Genomic DNA, 21,933 nt, shown 5'->3' on the forward strand with positions numbered 1-21,933 from the left:
AGGTCGGGAGCTGAAGGACTTGTTGTTTCTAGAGGAAGAAATTATAAGCGTCAAAATTGTAACTAGAGAAGAGGCAGAAGTAAGAGCAGAGACAACATATTCAAGAAGAACTCTAGATCACAGACAGCAGCCAAACCAAGAGACTTGTTCTGTGGAAGAAAAGGTCATTTCAAAAGGGATTGTCCCGAGAGAAAGGAAGGAAACAAACAGCAAACAGCCAATGTTGTTGAGAACAAGGAACTTCTTAATAGCAAGCGTACATGATACACGTGATCAATGAGTTCTTGATTTTGGTTGTAGCTTTCACATAACACCAGATAAAGAAGTTCTATTTGACTTTAAAGGATTTGATGTAGGAAAGGTGTTAATGGGAAACAATACCTACAATGAAGTGAAGGGAATTGGGAAGCTAAGGATTATGAATCGAGACAGAACAGAAGTGATCTTGGCTGGCGTTTGCTACATGCCATCAATGGGCAGAAATCTAATCTCCTTTGGACAATTGGAGAAGAGTGGGTGTAGTTATGAAGGATCTGGATTCAATGTTACATTCTTTAAAGAAGGAAAGTGTGTGATCCCAGGAACTTATAAAGAAGGTTTGTATTTCTTAAAGGGAAGTGTTCAGAAAGGAGTTGTTGCTGTTGCTAAACCAGAAGTATACAACAAAAAGATGACATTCAAGATTGGGACACATGGGACTTAAGTGCATGGATGAGTTAGTCAAAGGATACCATCTTGATGGTAAAGAAGTTCACACACTTGAATTTTGTGAGGATTGTGTTCTCGAAACAGCACAGAAACAAAATTTTCAAGAAGGAAAACACACTTCCAAATAGGCTTTAGAGTACATTCATTCGGATTTATGGAGATCTCCTGGTGTGGAGGAGAGTCTTGCAGGAAGTAAATACTTCATCATGTTCATTGATGATTATTCAAGAAAACTATGGATTAATTTTCTAAAGTCTAAAGATGAAGCATTTCAGAGTTTCAAGGAATGGAAACAACATGTTGAGAATCAAACCGGGAAGCATGTGAAGTGTCTTAGAACTGATAATGGTTTGGAATTCTGTAACAAGGCGTTTGATGATTTGTGGAAGAGTTCTGGGATCAAACGACACAAGACATGTGCTTACACTCCTCAGCAGAATGAAGTGGCTGAGAGAATGAATAGAACGATTATGAACAAGGTTCGAAGCATGTTAGCTGAGACAGGGTTTAGAAAACAGTTTTGGGCAGAGACAACTTCAACTGCAGTGTGATCAACCATTCTCTTATGTTGTCATTGGTTTTCAAGATTATAGAAGAAGTCTGGTCTGGAAGAAAGGTCACACTTGATCATCTTCGAAGGTTTGGATGTGAAGCGTTTGTTCATGTTGTACAAGACAAAATGAGTCCTAGAGCTGCTAAAGGCTACTTCTTAGGATATCCTCAGGGTGTAAAAGGTTACAGAGTTTGGATTTCTGAGGATGAAAAATATATTATCAGCAGAAATGTTGTGTTCCACGAGGATAAGATGTTTAAAGATACTGTAGAAAATGATCTTAAGGAATCTAAAAAGACTAAGAAGGGAAAGAGGGTTTCATTCAGTTTTGATAAGACTTTTGAGAATTCATGATTAGGTGGAGTGTTATCTGATGAACATAATGAATCTTCAAACTCATGATCATAGGAATCATATAGCTCTGAGTCTAAAGTGGCTGAATAGAATGACACAGAAGAAGCTCAAGAAGGACCGTATACAGAAAGCCTAAGTGACTAAGTCTTGGCTTGAGATAGAGCTAAAGAGTTATAAGAAACCATAAATGTATGAGGACGGAGGTGATTATGTTGTTGCTTATGCGTTGCTGTGTGCTCAAGATGTGGAAATAAAAGAACCAAAGATTGTGGCTGAAGGGATGAGAAGCAAGTATTGGAAATACAGGAAGCTAGCTATGAAGGAAGAGATTGATTCTTTGGCTAAGAACATATGTGGCTAGTTGTTGATAAACCAGGAAGGAATAAGATTGTTGGTTGTAAGTGAATTTTCAAGTACAAAGAAGGCATTCCAAGAGTGGAACCACCAAGGTTTAAAGTACGGCTTGTTGCTAAAGGATTCACTCAGATAGAGGGTATTGACTACAACGAAATCTTCTCTCCAGTGGTTAAACATGTCTCGATTCATCTTTTGTTATCTGTGGTGGTTAACTTTGACATGGAACTTGAAAAGTTAAATGTAAAGACAACTTCTGCTTCATGGTATTCTAGATGAGAAAATTTATATGAATCAGCCTGAAGGGTTTATTGAGAAAGGAGACGAGTCTAAAGTGTGTCTACTTAAGAAATTGTTGTACGGTTTGAAGCAGTCTCCAAGACAGTGGAATCAATGGTTTGATGAGTTCATGAAAGGACATGGCTATAGTCAGAGTGTTCATGTTCCATGTGTGTATTTTAAAGGAAAAACGTTGGAGGAAAAGTTTTCTTACTGCTCTACGTGGATGATATGCTAATAGCTTCTAAAAAATGAGAAAGATTCATAAATTGAAAGAAGTCAGAATTTGAGATGAAAGACTTGGGAAAGACTACTCACATCTTAGGAATGGATATCATATGTGACAGAAAGACATGAATTTTAAAGCTCTCACAGGAGGAATACTTGAGACAAGTATTGAAGAACTCTAATATGGAAGGAGCTAAACCAGTTGTTACCCCGGTTAGATCTTAGCATAATTTGAGAAGATTAACTAAAGCAGAGATCAAGGAGGAAGCTAACTACACGGACAAGATTCCCTATGTTAGTGCAGTTGGAAGTCTAATGTATGCTATGTTTGGATCTCCACCTGATTTGGGATTTTCGATTTGTCTGATCAACATATACATGTCTCAACTAAAAAGAGCTCACTGGGATGCTGTCAGATAAGTTTTCAAATATCCAACAAGAGCATTGGATGTTTATTTGACGTTCAAGAAACAGGGTGAGTTTGAGTGAGTTGGATCGCAGAAGATCAGTTTCAGCTTATATTTTACAAGTTGGAGGAAACACTGTCAGTTGACGAGCCACACTGCAGTTGTATTGTCAACAACAGAAGCTGAGTATATGGCTCTCATTGAAGCAGCTAAGGAGGGTAAATGGTTAATGATGATTTGCGGTGAATTGGGTTTCAATTTCAAAAGCTACAAGTTGTACTGTAAAGCGCAGAGTGCAATATGCCTAGTTAACAATGCAGTTCATCATGGCAGAACAAAGCATATGGATTTTAAATACCATTTTATCAGAGACAAAGTGACCGAGGGTTTCGTAAACCTAATCATGGTGCACATTACTCTAAATGATGCAGATTTTTTAACAAAGTGTTTACCTTGTCCGGCATTTCAAAGAGGCCTTGAGATGTCCAAGATCCACGTTTGATAAGGTGCGGTGGAGCTCGAGGTGGCTTTTTCGGTTTGGTTACCTCGCAAAAAGAAGAAGAAGCAAAGGGTAGTACAAGAGAACGAAACTGACTGTTTTAAATCATGTGGTTTAATGCGATGGAAGGAGGAGTAGAAGTTTATTTTATGTGGAGGACCGGGTAAATTGATTTGACGCATGTAGAAGATTGGGGACGATCTTTGGTCATTTTAGTTTCGTCAGCATCCTGAGAGGATAAGACGAATGGTCACTCACGAATCTAAGTGAGAAGAGAGTAGATAGGGAGCATGATCTATAGTTACCTTAACTCGGTGTTGAAGCTGAGTGGTTTGACTGTTAAAGGTCAGAGTGATGGAGCTGAAGCTTAATCATCGAAGAACCGTCAGAGCTGACTGGGTTAGGTGGAGCTCACGGCGGAGATGGTTTCTTCAGAGAGCTAGGGTTTCGCGTCATGCAGAAGAAAGAGAAGGATTTCAAACAAATGAACCGACAAAGGTGGAGATTGTGAGTGTTTATCGTGTTTCATTGGGTCTGGGCTGGAGCTGGGCTGATTCAGTTAAGCACATTAGCTGAAGGCGTTGTTGACTCGAGCAGAAGCAGACTGGACTTGAGCTGGGCCGTCTTTGGCATCTGAAAAGAAGAGGGAGCCCATGAGCCCATGAGTGATACAATGCAGTATCGATTAATGAAGATATTTATATCTTCATCTCCCTCGCGAAACAGAGGATGATCATCACATTCTGTTACGCTAACATAATAGAGAGAAAATCAAGAGAGAGAGTCTTATCTTGCTAAGATCGCAACGGGGACGGCAAATAGCTGATCGTGATTGAGCCACAGGAAAATCTGATTACCGGTGGTGTATTCCAAAGGTAGACTATATACGATCTACTTGGTGTGATCCTCGATTGATTGTAGTAGAGATACCAAGACTTTTTGTAGTGACTATGATGATCTAGTGAGCAGTTGAGAGCACCGATCTCTCTCTCGACAGTAAGAAATGAAGTCCGGGTGAACAAAACCTTGTATTGATTATATTTTTTCGTATTCGTATAATCTGCAAACAAACAAGAGTAAATCGAGATCAATATCCAACAATTTCATCGAATTGAATTAAGAATAACCACTAACACAAAGTAACCCTAGTATTATCCTTACTGAATAATTGATCTCATAGCCTAAAGCAAGTTGTAAAATTCTGCATGGACAAGTGAGACAAGACCCGATTACTTATAGTTGAACCAAAGATTTCTTCTTCCCCATCATCTGTTTCGTTTACCAAACTGCATCCATAAAACTCGTCATCTTTAAACTACGAGGTACCAAATCGATATCAAAGTCGTATGATTTCACTATGGGACTCATGAGATTTGTTCAGGTTCATAATAACTTAGGTGGTCCTCTACTCTTTCAATAACAAAATTATATTCTTAACTAAAAACATTCATCAAAGATCATTTTTTCAACATTGTATACAATTAGTTTACATAAATTCTCTATGATAGTCATTGTTAGTTTATTTTCACAAGAGAAAAATGACCAACAAAAGTTTACCAAAATGTAAATATATATTTATACTCTAAGATTGACTAATATACACTTAAGATTTAGATTTAAGGGGTGAAGTTTTGAGAGTAGGATTTCAAATTTTAAAAAAATTAAAAATTAAAATTAAAATTTTAAAATAAAAAGTGGCTATTATGTTTTTTTAAGTCTATTTTGGTGACAAAAACTTAAAAATGTCTATTTAAGAAAATTACCATTAATTTATTTTACTATCAAATTATAAACACAAGGGTCTGACTGGTGACCATTCGGAAAACAAGAGAAACGAATAGAAAAGAAATATACGGGAATAAAATATCAGGAATGAAAAGGAATGGTTGTTCCTTCTCAAATTTAACAATGAACTAGATTTTGACCCGCGTTTAAGAAGCGCGGGTATTTTTTTGGTGACCGTAAACTCAAATATTAAATGAATTTATGTTTATTATTAAATATCTAAAATATTTAAAGCTGTTTTATTATTATTATTTTAGTCGGGTACAATGTTTTCATTGAGTTTTCATATCCAAACCTTCGAAGATGGTCGAACCGTAAGATCTAGTAACTCATATATAGTGGAATAGAATATAATAAAATGAATATAGTAAAAGTATCTGAAAATCAAAAAGACCGTTATTAACCCACTGAAAAAAAATATAATTTGTTTTTTTTTTATAAATTTTTGATATATTAATATATTTTTGACTTGTATAAGAAATTTCTTTTAACAAATATTGTTAAGTTTATTTATAAATATATTAATTATTAATCTACCAAAATAGTGAAGCAAGTATTATTTTTTTTTCCTTTTTTAATTTTCTATCAAACTATTATCAATTTTTTTTTAAAAATATCACTTTGTGACAGATATTTTATTATTAGAAATCCATACAATTTAAATAATGTTCCATTTATATGTATTTATGTATAAAATGGTTTTCATAATTTGGGATTTTGTAAAAAAAAAGGTCTAAAGTTAATTTGGTTAATTTTTTTTTCTGTAACAAAATTTAATTGGATTTATAATTTTCTTTTCTGAATGGATTGTATCAGTTAAATTATCTTTTTAAGTTAAATGTCCAAAACTCAATTAATAATATTTATTTTGCTGATAACAAAGTGAGATTAAATAGGGATAACATATAATATATAAGGAATATCAAAAAAAAAAAGAAGGTCCAAACAACCTTTATAAGTAGATTTATCAAGACTGCTTCCCTTTTAATAGAATAGATAATTTTGTTTTTTAATTCTCTACAAAAAAAAATAAGAGGGAATGAAAGAGAATTATTATTCCTTGTGGAAGGTGATTTTTTATAAAAATGTTAGAGAATGCATTTATTCTTTATCATTCTTTGGTCAGCGTTCATATCCAAAATGGCTAAACCGATGCATGAAAACTAATGGCCGCGATTTTGTTTTTATATGACAGACGCATCGCAGCCTTCAAATAGTTATCAGCAATAAATAAGCTGATCCTAGTCATTCGTAATATGGTCGTTGACACCAAACAAATAAAACATACACGTACCTATTGATAAAAAAAAGAGGGACTGAAATGTTCAACAAGCAAATGACATCGAGCTGAGTTGGTTAAAACGACATACGACAAATATTATTAGCACTAATCATTTGTTCTGTAATATTCAATTTTATGTCGCTGTAGGTATACGGGCAATCCAACTTTGGATGACGTTTTGTTTTGATTAAGTTATTAATTAGGTTTACTTTTTACTTTGGATGATGACGTTTAGTTGAAAACCAGTCCTAAAACAGCTGAGTACTTGACCGACACGCAGTGCTGGTCCGCAGTTCTGTGGCGCCTAAAGCGCAATAGAAAGATTATACCCCCAAACAATTTTTTAAAAATTTAGTTTTCTAAACTGAACAAAAATCTGAAACTTTTTTGTTAATGCTGAAATTTCATCAAGAACCCTAATAGATTGATCTACCATACTGATAAAATGATGACTAAAACGTTTATATGCATTTAACATGAGGTTACTTGAGAATACCAGTTTCAGATTATACCACTTTGTCTTGTAGCTACTACTTAGTTGATTTATTTTTTTGTTGCCAGCAACACTTTTACAAAATCATGAGTAATTAGAATAACTTTATTTTACTTTAATTGAAAACAGAGAAATGCATAAACTGGTAAATACAACCTAAGATAACGATCCCTTTGAATTTAGTTTAGTTTGTAAATTTTATTGAATCCTTCAGTTGTAAGTAGGAGAGAGTGGGAGATGAGTATTAACAAGATGTTTCATGTTTGTTCTTAGTTTTAGAAATACAGACAAAAAATTTTACTTGTTTGTAACCATGAAGAATGAAAGAGGAGGAAAGATGAAAATTTTTGGTAAATCAAATGGCATCGATTTGGAAAAGAAAATTAGTTGATTTGTTCTACTTTAGATTAAAATTATTTAATATACAATATATAAAAACAGAATCTAGATTAGTAAAAAGGAATCAAAATCGATCAGATTCATTTAATTATTATCAAAAAGAAAGGAAAACAAGTTGCAAAAAAAAAAAAAGAAAGGAAAACAAAGAAATAAAAACATAGGTTTCGAATCCGGACTCATGAGACAAAATAAAAGAACACAAGCCACTGAACCTAAGAGAACCTTTAGAGTTTGGCATCCTTAGACCATCTTTAACCCAGGTTATAAGTGGGTTTCTTAACCTTGGGGTCCCACAAAAACAACAAAAATCGATAACAGAAGTGATGAATTAAGGATCGGTAATGGGCTGTTTTCTGCACTGTTTGCGGGCTCCACCAACACATGGCGGCCCGCAATTGGATTGAATTATAATTTTATTTTTTTTTTTTAGAAAAAAAGTCAAAAACTAAGAAACTTTAAAACGCATTTAGCGTTAAAGATGCTCTTAGAAAATACATATTTTTGGCGCCTAAAGCTCTGGCTTTACGGGCTTTAGGCAAGGGCCGGGTATGCTGACACGGAGTGTTGGACGCAAAGACACCGGAGAAAAGAGGAGATCCCATCACATCGTAAGACGACACTGCCAATACAGATCAGTGAACTCGAACCTAGCTACCCCTAACAGCCCGTAGCCCACCACCACATGTCAAGACAGTGGTCGATTTAGCACCCCCCACCGGAGGAGAGATGGTTTCGTCTCTGTAATTGAGCAAGATGCAGTATCTCGGAAGCGGCTGCTACTCGAAAAACTAAGAATGAAATTTTATGTAGAATTGGCAAATAAGAACAGTGTGATATACATGTAGGTATTATTAAATACTATATATTTTTCAAAAATATATACTTTTTCCGTTCCGTTAAGATATATGTTTTAGAAAAAAAATGGTTTTATAAGAATAGATTTTTTGTGTTTTCTATGAACAAGTTGTGAACTTCGAAAAAAATACTTTACTTTATTGAATTACTATTATTAAAATTTATTGAAAATAAAAATTGCATAAAACGATGCATTTATTATTGTTGTTTTTTTGGTAAAAAATAACTAGTTTTGATATTTGTTTTTAATATATGTGAAAATACCAAAAAATTATATTTGTAGAATGGAGGGAATAGTACTTAAAAAAAATCCAGTTTATACTGCGAAACTGAATCCATAATTTTAAATAGTTTTGAAACAAACCTTAATGACATACTCCTTGAAAACTAGACCGATCTGAAAATTCCATCGCAACTAATTTCTTAATAACAACATTTTAGCAAAAAAAAGTCATCTTAAAACATGGCGGCAAATGAGAAGTTTGGTTCTTCGAACTTGAGACAAAAACTACAACTAAGCATTGAAGTTTTGGGCAATATTAAAAAAAAAACCTTTTGGGCAATAGTCATGAATAAAGATGGATGAGAATTCCAACACGTAACAATTTTAGTACCTATCAACTTAAGGTGAAAAGTTCATGCAATTATTTGAAGAAAACACTTTAAAAATAAAAAGTATTATGTGCTTCACCAATTTGGCAAATTGTGTAATTCAGAAGTGTTTCACTAATGCTTTATCTATTTCTCCTTTGCATAGTGCTTTTTCCGTCACTTACAACAACTATATATATATATAATACATAAATAAATTTGGCAGAAGTGTAGATCAACTTCTCTTTTACTTTACATTCCTCTAGGGCAACTTCAATGTTTTTCGAGAAACTTTTTATAGGTATATAACTTTTGTTTTAAATATATATTGTTTAATAAATTTTCATTAGTTTGAAATATTTTGTTTTCATATATTCATGGATACTTTAATATTGTTTAATACTTTGTGGCCGGTTGTATTCTATAATCTCTTTCAATATTGGATGATTTATGTTTACATGATAGTATATTAAATATTTAAACAGAAAATTTGGTATTTTATGATTTAATTAAAACATTTTATATAGGGATAATTTGTAAATTACTCCATTAACAGTTTGAAATTTGAAAATTACACCTTCTATTTTATTTTTTGAAAACTACTTTTTCTTAAATATGAATTTACATTTTTACCCAAATTCATATTTCAATAATTGAGATATAAATTTGAAATTAATAAGAATAATATTATTATAATTATTTATGTTTAAGATAAATTTGTGTGTTTAGATAACTATGTTATTTAACTATTTAAAATTTTACAACAACAAGATAATGTAAAATAAACAAATTATGATTTTTTTGACTTCATCATGAAGTTTATATAAATTTTATTTCATGGATGGGTGAGTTAGACGTCTCTGTTACTCGTGAGTAGCATTTTAATTCTTTTTTTCATTAGTTCAGTACAATGGATATGGTCAAAAGGTCAAGCACCTACCAAGTAGCAACTAGCAAGCGAGTGTTAATCGTTAGAGTTTTCTCTTATTTTGATTTTACTTTGATTTTACTGAACAGGTGGCTTATATGGCTTTGGTGGGATCATTTCCCTTTAACACATTCATGTCTAGATTTCTCTCTGGTATTGGGACGGCTGTTCTTGCTGTGTTTTATTTTGAAAACATACGAATACATGTACATTAAAATGTATGAAACCAATAGAGTTTAAGTCAGTTGGTAGCAATCAGATATTAGTTTGGAACCAGAACGAGCGTTTACAGATTTTGTGCTATGCAGTTTCATGACACTTACGAACTTGAACAGAATTGGAGGTTTTCAAAGGCGTAGAACATATCCATCTCCAGAACTCAGCCAAATCACACCTCAAAAATAGAACTATTGTCAAAGTAAAATAGTAGCAGAATTAGAAACAAAAAATCCGATTCATGAATCAACAAACCTCTTAATGAGATAAGAGGAAGAATCTGTGAAACTAGAGAAAGAAAAAAAAATCAGAAATGGAGGATACTGAGAATGAGACAAGACGTCATCTTGAGTTCTTATTTTTATTTTTTTCAAACAATAAAAAGTTTAAGATATATTAAAAAGATATTGTCTAGACACTCAAAAGATTTTTTAAAGAAAATTATATTTTTGTAAAAATGCTACTTAAAATATAAAATAAATTAAGAATTGATAGATATTAAGATTGGACAATTTGGTAAATTTTTATATACATAAGTGTATTTTTTCAAAAACTTAAACAATGGTGTAGATTTCAAATTATAATCTTATTTGAATGTATTTCTCCAAATTTTCCCTTTATATATATATTGCATGGAGAAAGCAATGTCTTTTGGTCGAAGTTGACACACCCATCACACATTGGTTGCCCAAAAAGCGATATATCATTTAGAACATCAATTTCTGAAAGAAAAGTTCTAATCCTACTATATATTAAAAAAAAGATCCCTTTAATATTTTTTGCGTATGTATTATTCATAAGAGAACTCTCTAATTAATTATATCAATTTGATTTATTAATGATTTTTTATTTATTTAATTCAGTTTAAAAGTAAAATCAAATAAATAAAAGAACTCTCCAATTAATTATCTTAACTAGGTGTTTGTCTTCAATTGTGGAGATAATAATATTATACTAAGAAATATATATTATGTTTACGATGTTATAATTTTATGAATAATAATTACAAAATTAAAAAATTTAACTTCAAATAGTTTGATAATCAAAATTTCAGTATATATTTTAGAAGCGCTGTGAGATTTATGATTGTTCAACAACATAAGTCTAAGCCATTAAAAAGGTTTCTCTTCCATAGAAACAATATCATAATTATTCCAGATAATTGATTTTAGAATTACCATATTTTATTTTAACACGTGAAAATATGGAAATACCGTACCTTTCAAGAAAAAAATGTTTTTTTTTGTGAAGCTCCAAGATGACGGTTAGAAGCTTCTATAGTTCTGACATCGACTTTGCTAATTTGTTTTAGTTATGTTTCTTTGATTTGTTTGATTTTTCAGTTTATTTTAAATTTAACAAAAAAAGTAGTTGTTTTATGTGTTTCTTTCAAAAGATTTTGGAAAACAAAATTTTTGGGTAAAAATAATTGCATATTATATTTTTAGATATGAATAAGATATTCAAATCTAAAAATTGCAGATAATTGATTGTGGAATTACTTTTTATTTTAGCACTGATAAAAATTAATCAAATTCTAAAATCATTTTGCTAAAAAAAAATCTAAAATCATCAACTATTGAAATTGTAACAATTTCTTAAGATTTCACACCTACGAACGTGTAACCAAAAATCATTTAAATAATTATTTTTGAAATATAAGTATGATATAATTTTATATGATTTAAGGAAAATTAAAAAACAGTCGGGCGCACGTGATTTTGTTGCCGCTCACGTACGTCCGCCCCTGCATACAACACAAACTCACTGGGTTTAAACGATCCTCCCGTTTAGGGACATGCAGGCTATATTGTTTGTAAATCTTAAGCAATAATTGGATGGCCACGCAAAGAATTACCCATAAAGGTTTATACTTTCTCAGATTCATTTAATACATTAAAATATAGAAATAATAATACTTAACTCGGAAATTGGCTTGACAAGTATGACGTCAATAGCCCTTTATTAAAAGAAAAAGTATGACGTCGATATGTATTGGTGGGGGAGACGAAGCTGTTGCTAATGGGTGGCATATTTCAATAATAGTATTCAATAATAGTAAAACTATTACGATGTCCTTTTTTGTATTTTGTCATTTTATGCAGTGCCGTCCGAACGGTTTACGGAGCCAAGGCAAATTTCTTTTAATGTTCTTTTCATGAATTTGTGTGTGTGTGTGTGTGTGTGTTTGCAAATAAATGAATGGTAGATTCGCAACTTTGTGCACTTTATGTCGTGTTCGCTTAAACCCCAAATTATGAGTGTGTCTACTTGTAATTGCAGTAGTGGAATTTTTAATTGTGTGTGTGTGTGTCTGTTGATTATTATAAAAACTAGCATTGGTTAACTTAATTTATGTGTTGATCTATATAACAAACTAAATAATATCGTGATGTGGCCATTGTTCCTGGAGTTTTCTTGGAGATATTTTTTTTTGCTTTCAGATTCGGACTACACTGTTATCCAGTCCACCAAATACTGAAACTAAAAACCGTTCAAACTTTAAATTATTTAATCTTTAAATCATTTTATTTTTTCTTTTCTATTGAGTTTTATTTTATTTCTCTTAACTTTTTCCTTTTTTAAAAAAAAAGTTTCTAGTTGTGTTAAATCGACGTAAAAGGCGATTACATTTAATGGAAGTGGAAGAAAAGTTGCCAAAACAAACATTATAGACCTTAGCGTATGCCAGTCTTATTTTAACCTCTCAAATTTGCTGTCAAACCTTAAAGTCTTAAACCCCTATAATTTACACACTGATCTCCATGTTTCAAGAATCTTGTTTTGAATAGACACGAATCTTAAAATCAGCAAGTCGTTGACTCTGCAATCCTCACATGTACTAAGTAAGTATCTGTGTCTTTAGCACCATAAAAAAATTACAACATCTTGGGTTAGATCCAGTTCTTGAGTCTTGAAACAGGATTATGTTCTTTTGAGCTCCTGAACTATTAGAAATGGTGGATGGATACAGGAACCAAGCTCCTGAGAAGCTTCAGGTAAATTCCAAAACCCAAATCTCAGATTATCCTAAACCAAGACCTTTCAATGTTTTTCCCTCACATTCTTGTTTATATCCTGACTTCACAAAACAGGGGAAGTATCAAGCAATGGTGGTTTGCTGTATTCTTGGAATCGGAGGTCTTGTCTCTTGGAACAGTATGCTCACTATTGCAGATTACTACTACCAAGTTTTCCCGGTTCGGTTAATTCCCATACTCAAATTTGTTTTTTTTTTTTGTTTTGGTTATCGAATAAAATATAGATTTTAAGCAATCACTTATATTAGGGGATCCTTATAAATTATTCTTCTGGTAGTCACAGACTCACAATTAGTCAGAGACATGTATTTTGTAGGCCTATCATCCTTCAAGGGTTCTACCACTTATATACCAACCATTTGCGGTTGCAACAATCGCCATTCTCGCATACCACGAATCAAAGATCAATACTCGAAAACGAATCCTAATTGGTTACACCTTATTCACAATATCCACGTTTTTGCTCATAGTCGTAAGTTTATATTTAAAGCCTTAATATTACATTAATATTTTTAATAGAACTGAACTTTGATTATGGACTCAAGACTCTAAGAAACTCAAAAAACAGTTGGATTTGACCACAAAAGGACACGGTGGAATCGGTCCTTATATCGGTTTATGTACAATCGTTGCTTCATTTGGTATCGCGGACGCTACTGTTAAAGGAGGACTGGTCGGTGATTTATCTTTGATGTGCCCTGAAATCATGCAGGTTAATTTAATCAGTTCTACCATATTCGAGTTCTCTCGTTTAGAAAATTTGTTTAGATTTAACGTTTCAGCTAGATATAAATCTTCTTGCTTCTTTGTAGTCTCTCATGGCCGGCTCGGCTCTAGCTGGAGGTCTAACCACAGCGCTTAGGCTTATAACTAAAGCAGTCTTCGAGAAATCAAACGGCAGTCTAAGAAAAGGAGCAAGTAAGTTTAACATTTTTGGGAGATCTCAAATCTAAAAAAAAAAAAAATCCATTATCTTTTGGGAGCAAGTATGCGTGTTTAAAGTTTCATTTATTGCATTTTTCTTCTTTTGTAGTGATATTCTTAGCGATTTCAACGTTCATAGAGTTGCTCTGTGTGATACTGTACGCTTACATATTCCCAAAACTACCCATTGTTAAGTATTACCGCAGCAAAGCAGCTTCAGAAGGATCCAAAACTGTTGCTGCTGATCTTGCTGCTGCTGGTATCCAGAATCAATCAGATTTGGTAACTTTTGGTAGCATCAAAAATACTACCTCTTCGTTTATTTTACAATATCTTTCTTGATCTTTTTCTTTTGCATTGTTTATTTTCTCTATTTTTCTGCGTAGACTAATGATTATTCCAAGAATCAAAGGCTAAGCAAAAAAGAGCTATTGCTTCAAAACATAGACCATGCAGTGAATCTATTTCTCATCTATGTTTTGACATTATCCATTTTTCCCGGGTTCTTATACGAGAACACGGGACAACACGGGTTAGGCACTTGGTATGCGCTTATCCTAGTCGCAGTCTACAATTTTTGGGACTTGGTCGGGAGATACTTTCCGCTGGTGAAATGGCTGAACCTTGAGAATAGAAAAGCTCTAACCATTGTGGTTTTGTCCCGTTATTTTCTCGTTCCGGCTTTCTACTTCACCGCAAAATATGGTGATAAAGGATGGATGATAATGCTCATTTCTGTTTTGGGATTAACTACTGGACATCTCACTGTTTGCATCATCACTATAGCTCCCAAAGGATACATGGTATTTATCCAGCCTTGCTACGGGTTTGATTGTATTTATGTATTGCATTTCTTATAAAGATTCAAATTAAAGCTCCATTTTTATTCGGATTTTGTATTTTTTTGAAGGGTCCGGAGAAGAATGCGTTGGGGAATTTGCTGGTGACTTTTATACTAGGAGGGGCATTTACAGGAATTTCATTAGGTTGGCTATGGCTTGTTGGTAAGAAAAATGCTTTATGAATTTTCATCGACAATTATTCGCATGTGAACTTATTTGGCTTTACCCACTTCAATTTGTAGACAAACTTTAATAATGAACTAGATGATAACCCGCGCGCATACGCGCGGAGTGAGTTCTTATAATAATGATTGTTTATGAAATGATTTTAACATTTTGCAACACTACAATCTTTATCGATTATAAAATTATGAATACAAATGTTGGTCCCTAAATATATCATCGTTGTTGGAAAGTTAACATATTACATCTCATTTTAATTATTTTTAAGATTTCATATGCACAAAAAGAAATTAAGTTTTGCGGCTGACACAAATCACCAAAACCAAATAGGCAACATCAATTGTATAATGACAAAAGGGGATTAGATTTTCTACTCTCGATTTTTTTACTATCTGACTCTCCATAAGTGATTTCATTTTCTACCTCTATAAAATTGTGTTTTCGTTCTCGTCTTTGTTTCATTGATATGAGTTTTTTTTTGTAACACTTATTGATATGAGTTAAGTTTCTTTTTTTAACTTCTTTTATGAATTCAGTGAATTACATAAGTGTCAATTAAAAAAAATGGACATCTGTAAAAATTAGTTTCACTCCATATACATATCTAAGAATCAATATTTTAAAAAAAAAATCACCGACAAACTATATTAACATGTTAGTGTTCAAATCTAATATATCAAGCTGTTATAGAATATAAGTGCAGACACGAAATATAAATGTTTGTTTAGTATATATTCAGTAGCTCGGTCTAAAAATCATCTAATTAGAAAAACAAAATAATTTACTTATTTCACTAGTTCGGGTAATATCTGAATCTGAACGGGTAATATCCAAACCCGAATGGATATCCGAAGATAACCAAACATAAGTATTCTTAACTCTATATTTCAAGTTCATTTCTCTTATTTTATTCAAAATATTTATATTAATGATTCTTATTGCTCAAAATTATATAATATACATATAATTACAGACAAAATCATTTGCTACTCACTTAAAATACATATCAAGTTCTTGTTTCTTGCATTAACAAAAGTTGCATCTAAAATTTCAAAACAACAACTAAATTCGTGTCTTTCTATTTTTAAAGTTTCATCTCCAAACCTATTAATAGTTTAATCTTTTAAAAATTAAAAAAAAAAACAGTTAAGTTAAACTATATTTTAAATAGAAAAAACTTAAACAATGAATAATTTATTTATTTTTTCTTCAAAATTTAAATATCTGAACCCGACCCAAAATATCCGAACCCGAACATAAATTACCCGAACCCAACTCGAAATGTAGAAATACCCGAACGGATTCTTTACCTTTATACTGAAATATCTGATACAAACCCGAACGTGTATCCAAACGCACACCCCTATGATATATGATCATTTGTATCTTGCTTGAACAAATAAAAAAGTTAAACCATTGATCACAAAATTTTTAATGGGGGACTTTTACCATTTTTAGTAATTTATAATCGTTTTTAAAAATTTAAAATATAACATATAAGAAAAGATCTAATTATTTTTATTATATGCTTAATGTGATTGTTTAATTTCTTTTAACAGTATAAAATTAAACAAAACAGAGAGAGGTTATAATTTTTTTAATCAAATATGTATTATTCATAATCATTAATTGTCATATATATGTTAACCATATTAGGTAATTCTATAAGGAAATAAAAAATATTCTTTAAGGAAATAAAAAATATTCTTTTGTACACTATTAATTAATTTGATAGTTAGTTTAATAAAAAATATAGTATATGTTTATATGGACCAACTTATTTTTCTAACAATTATAAGAATCATTGTCGTGACGGCACGTGACTACGAAAAATTGTTGTAATGTTCGAGAATTAATATATAGGGGATAGTATTTTACCCCCAATATAACATCTTGCTTTCTAAATGAATTTATATATCTTTATATTTAGAATATCTTGATATGCTTTAAACATAATATGATAAATGTAGTGTTTTTATATCTTAATATATTCGAAAATATATATTCAGCTTTTAGTTAAAGATCTATTTGGATTGGTGGAGGTCTTCAATTGTTAAACCTAGGAATGTACCAAATATCGGGATTCGAACCACCGAACCAAATTTGATTTAAAAAAGTTGTTGCCGAGCTCGAACCGTAACTAGTCACGTATTTAAGCATATCCAAAATTTTAATATCTAAAATATCAACACTAAAACTGATCCGAATCGAAATATTTTGTATTCACGAAAACATCTGAATCATAGTTATATATTCACACACACACACACATACATATATATATATATATATATATAATTTTAGATATAATAGCCAAAGAAGGTCAAAAAGACCCAAAATATTCAAAATTAATTAAAATACATTGAAATGTCTGAAAATTATCTAAAATATTCAATAGTTAATATTTTAAAATAGCCTAAACACTAGAAATATCCGAATATCTACTGGCTGTCCATGAAAATATCCAAAATAAATCAACTTTTATGTTTATTTTATGTGTTTGGTCACAAGTTATTCACATTTATAGGTATCTTATTTTTATTTTGAAAACCGTAAGGTATATTTGTATTTTTGAATTTTACATAATTTAAACATGTAACTGAATCCGAACTAAACATATACCAAATTTATAACTATATTGACAAAACTTAAATCTTTAATTCCAAAAATCCAAACTGAACACGAATGGGTGCATGAAAAACCATCACATTAAACGGTTTAAATTTCTATATCGTTTTTTTGTTAGTTTATTCTTTTGTTTTCTGGTGGTTTATTTGTGAACCTTATACTACAGACTGTTAAAAGTTAATAATTAATTTTGAACAAACCGACACATGTTATTTCGAAAACAGATCGATCTAATATCCCTTCGTGTGATATTACAATGAACCCAACCCTGTCACGATAAAATCAAGAGGAGAATAATACGCGAAAGAATTACAATAACTAAAGGTAAATTCTTGATTCAATGCTTTCCCGAATATGCAAAAAAAAAATTCTTATGTCCAACTTGAATCTTCATCAGTACTCAATCCTTTCTTTTTCTTTGTCACTTACGACCTCTTTAGACCTATCTGGCTAGCTCACTAATTACCATTTTCTAAAATCATTAAAAATTTGTTAACACGTGATGATTTGATTAAAAAACATAGCCAACCAATGCTTGTATAATAATTTACAGGCAATTTTTGTTCTATAATTTTTCATATAAATTAAAAAGAACGAGGACTATCCTAAATACAAATATAAAATATTGTTTCTCCAAAACTATCTAATGGCTTTAAAGTTAAAGTAATATTTTTGTGTAAAAAATAAAATAAACAGGAGATACTTTAACAATATCATCCCAGAATGACAAAACCGAGTATCCCTTATATATTAACTGGAAATTATTACAATATTTTTTAGTAGACACGTGTCATCACTAGAATGATTTTAAAATTTTTAGAAAAATAGGTTGGTACATCTAAATATATAATAAACTTTTTATTAAACTACCCATAATAAATATTAATTTTCTTCATTATTTCCTTAAATAATAATCACGAAAATGTCAAATGTAGCTAAAATATATATGACAATTAATTATTATGAATAATAATTATTTGATAAAAATTAGGATACTTCTCTCATATTTTTTTAATTTAAAACTATTGAAATAAATTAAACAAGCATATTAACCATATAATAAAATTTTAGATTTTCTGAATATGTAATATTTTGAATTATTAAAAATGACTATAAATTACTTCAACTGTTAAAAGTCTCACATTCAAATTTTGTGATTCATGGTTTAAATGTTTTGTTATGACAAGATATAAATGATTACAAAATCATATAAGTAGAAAGTCTCATTTAATAAGTATTAAGATTAAAAGATATATATATATATATATATATAAATTATCTATGCCATATAAAATGCATATATATTTTAATTTAGAAATTTACTTAATTTTTTTTTCAAAAATTATAAATTACTAAAACTATTAATCCCACAATGAACATTTTGTTATCTGTAATTGAAATATTTTGCTATAAAAAGTACAAATGATTAAAAAACTATACAAGTAGAAATCATCATTTAATAGATATTAATATAAAAATATACTATATATCTATGCTAATATCATTTAAATTTAATTATATACCATATCAAATAGAAAAAAATTATTTGGATTAATAAAATTTATTTCTATGTTCGCACCAATTAATTATAAACGTAATAGTTAGTCAGTTTTTAATTATTTCTATATATTTATTTTTCATAGTATGTAAAAATATATAATACATAAAATAATTTATATATATAATATTCATTCAGCGCAAGGTGTGGTTCTTAATATATTTATTATTTATTACTGGATCCCATTACAGTTTGCCAGCAAAAATATACTCCTTCTGTTCTATAATGAATGGAATTTAAGGAAAAACTTTTTTATTTTAAAATAATTGAAATTTTCATATATCTATATAATAATTAAGAGTAATGTTCTTTGACATTTGTAGCCAATTACAAAATGTAGCATATATTTTTAATGATCAAATCAATTTTATTTAATAATATATTTTTGTGCAACCAAGATAAATGGTATAAAATTTTAATTTCTTAATCTATGTGTAAAAAATCTTAAATATCAAAAATGAAACATAGATAGTGTTTTTTTTCTTCAAAGATATGTGGGTACTAATCATTAAAAAAAAATTCATCACAGATACATGGATATCCTCTAAACATTATTTGCAAAGTGATTTTGACAATATTTTATATACAACCACTTTCACTAAATAAATGTAACATGTCATACTAGAAATGATGACATGTTTTATGATAAAAAGACATTGCCAATTACATTTAATGTTTATTTATTTTTCAGATAATTTTTTGGGAAATTGCCACAAATACTAATATTTGTGGTAGTAAACTAATAATTGTTTTTAGAAAATGGTAGTAAACTATATATAATTATTAAAGTAAATCTATTCAAATATGACATTAAATAATATAATAATAGAAATATACCAATATTTTAAAAATTTTGAAATATTATTTGTTTCTATTTTTATAATTATATAATTTTATTACTAAAAAAATATTTTCATAATTTTTTACAATCTTGTAAAAAATATAATTTTGATCATAACATTATTAGTTTCTTTTATATATCTACAAATTTTAGAAATACTGTTTAGTTATACTTTTTTATAATTATACAATTTTATATCAATTTTTATTACTTTTATTTTTATACAAGTTGATTTAATATATCTTATCCAAATAAATATATAAAATTCTATCTAAGATTTTAATTATAAATATATATACATATATATATATAAATAATAAAATCTAAAATAAATAAAAATTATTTTAAATGTAATTTAAACTGATTTTTTTTTATTTCTCAGCATGGTGCACGAAATCACCTAGTTAACCATTAAATGAAATTTATCGGTAACATGAGAAAATACTAACACGAAAGCATTTCAATAGCTCAAGGTGGATTTCACATTTCAATAGCTGAAGGTCAACAATCGTTATGAAAAAACATGAGATGTAGTAGAAGTTTAGTTTCTGATGAATGAAGAACATGAAAAACATGAAAGAGATAGAGAGAAAGATAGAATGAGAGAGATAGAGATTTTAAAGTGTAAGAGAGAGAATGAGAGAATAATTTCTTTTTTATTTCTTTTTTGTAGTCTACAACTGAATATATATGGAGGACTACACATAAAAATAAACTAAACAAATAAGACTAATGTGACAATTCTCCAACAGTTCTTTTAATTCAAATTCAAATAGTCTCTAAATGGCGCCGTGGATGGGTTGGCTTCTCAACGGTCACCATGGATGCGTGCTTGTGAATGGGTTGGCTCCTCAACGGTCGCCGTGGATGCGTTACCGGGTTGGCTCTCCTTCTCAATACTCCCCCTCAAGCTTGACCATACGGTATGGTCAAGCTTGGGAAGCCATGAACACATCCTTCACTAAAATTTTAGTGTGAAAAATCTAATGGGACAAAAACACACGAAGGAAAAAGAGTAGATGCTTCATGGTCAAGATAATCATGATTTAGACAAGTCTATAAGTCCTAACCTTGGATGGATGAATTCATAGACTTTAGTGCTTGCTTCTTTGGTGAAGATATCTGCTAGTTGATCTTTACTTCTTGTGTAGCAAGGTAGGATGATCTTCTGCTCCACAACCTGCTTTACTTTGTGACAATTCACTTTTGTGTGTTTTGTTATCTCATGGAAAACTGAGTTTGATGCTATGTGTATAGCCGTCTGGTTATCATAGTGCATTGTGATTGTTATTGTAATCTCTACGCCCAAGTCTCTCAGCAAGTTTCTGATCCAAATGAGTTCACTAATAAGTTTCCTCATTGCTCTATACTCTGCTTCAACACTTGAACATGATACCACATTTTGCTTCTTGCTCTTCCAAGTAACTAGACTGTCCCTAATGAAGGTGCAATAGTCTGTAGTAGACCTTATGTCTACTATATCATCAGCCCAATCTGCATCACAATATCCCACGATCTCTGTGCTCTTGTTTCATTTCATCCATACACCTTGACCAGGAGCTTCTCTTAGGTATCTCAAGATTCTTTCCACTATATTCCAATGGTGAATTTTGGGAGATTGCATATGCTGGTTGACTTAGTTTACGGCAAAGTAGATGTCTGGTCTTGTAATGGTTAGATAAATCAGCTTCCCAATCATTCTTCTATAGAGCTTGAAGTCTCCAAAGGACTTATCCTTAAACTCCCCATCACGCGAGACTTTGTACCCTTCTTCAAGTGGTGTTTTGGCTACTCTTCTTCCAAGTTCTCCTGCCTTATTTAACAGATCAAGTGTGTACTTTCTTTGAGATAAGAAAATCTCTCTTTAGAGAGGCATATTTCTATCCCTAGAAAGTACTTTAGCTCACCCAAATTTATAATATCAAACGTACACTTAAGAAAAGCTTTGGTTGAGGTGATACCTTCCTTGTCACTTCCTGTGATGA

General features: G+C 30.7%; 1 protein-coding gene across 2 annotated transcripts; it reads left to right on the forward strand.

The window, feature by feature from the left end:
- Positions 1-10,654: 10,654 nt before the first annotated feature.
- Positions 10,655-15,080, forward strand: LOC103839766 (equilibrative nucleotide transporter 4). 2 transcript variants are annotated; one of them, XM_009116253.3, is made up of 9 exons: positions 10,658-12,777; positions 12,855-12,930; positions 13,027-13,131; positions 13,289-13,444; positions 13,541-13,684; positions 13,785-13,890; positions 14,006-14,178; positions 14,283-14,699; positions 14,807-15,080. In XM_009116253.3, exons 2-9 carry the CDS (start codon positions 12,889-12,891, stop codon positions 14,918-14,920), a joined length of 1,257 nt encoding a protein of 418 aa, XP_009114501.1. In that variant the 5' UTR covers positions 10,658-12,777; positions 12,855-12,888; the 3' UTR covers positions 14,921-15,080. The 2 variants fall into 2 exon arrangements, with proteins under 2 accessions (XP_018509661.1, XP_009114501.1); XM_018654145.2 differs by having other exon boundaries at positions 10,655-12,930.
- Positions 15,081-21,933: the final 6,853 nt, after the last annotated feature.

Source organism: Brassica rapa, chromosome A09 (assembly GCF_000309985.2).
Source record: "Brassica rapa cultivar Chiifu-401-42 chromosome A09, CAAS_Brap_v3.01, whole genome shotgun sequence".
Lineage (NCBI taxonomy): Eukaryota > Viridiplantae > Streptophyta > Magnoliopsida > Brassicales > Brassicaceae > Brassica > Brassica rapa.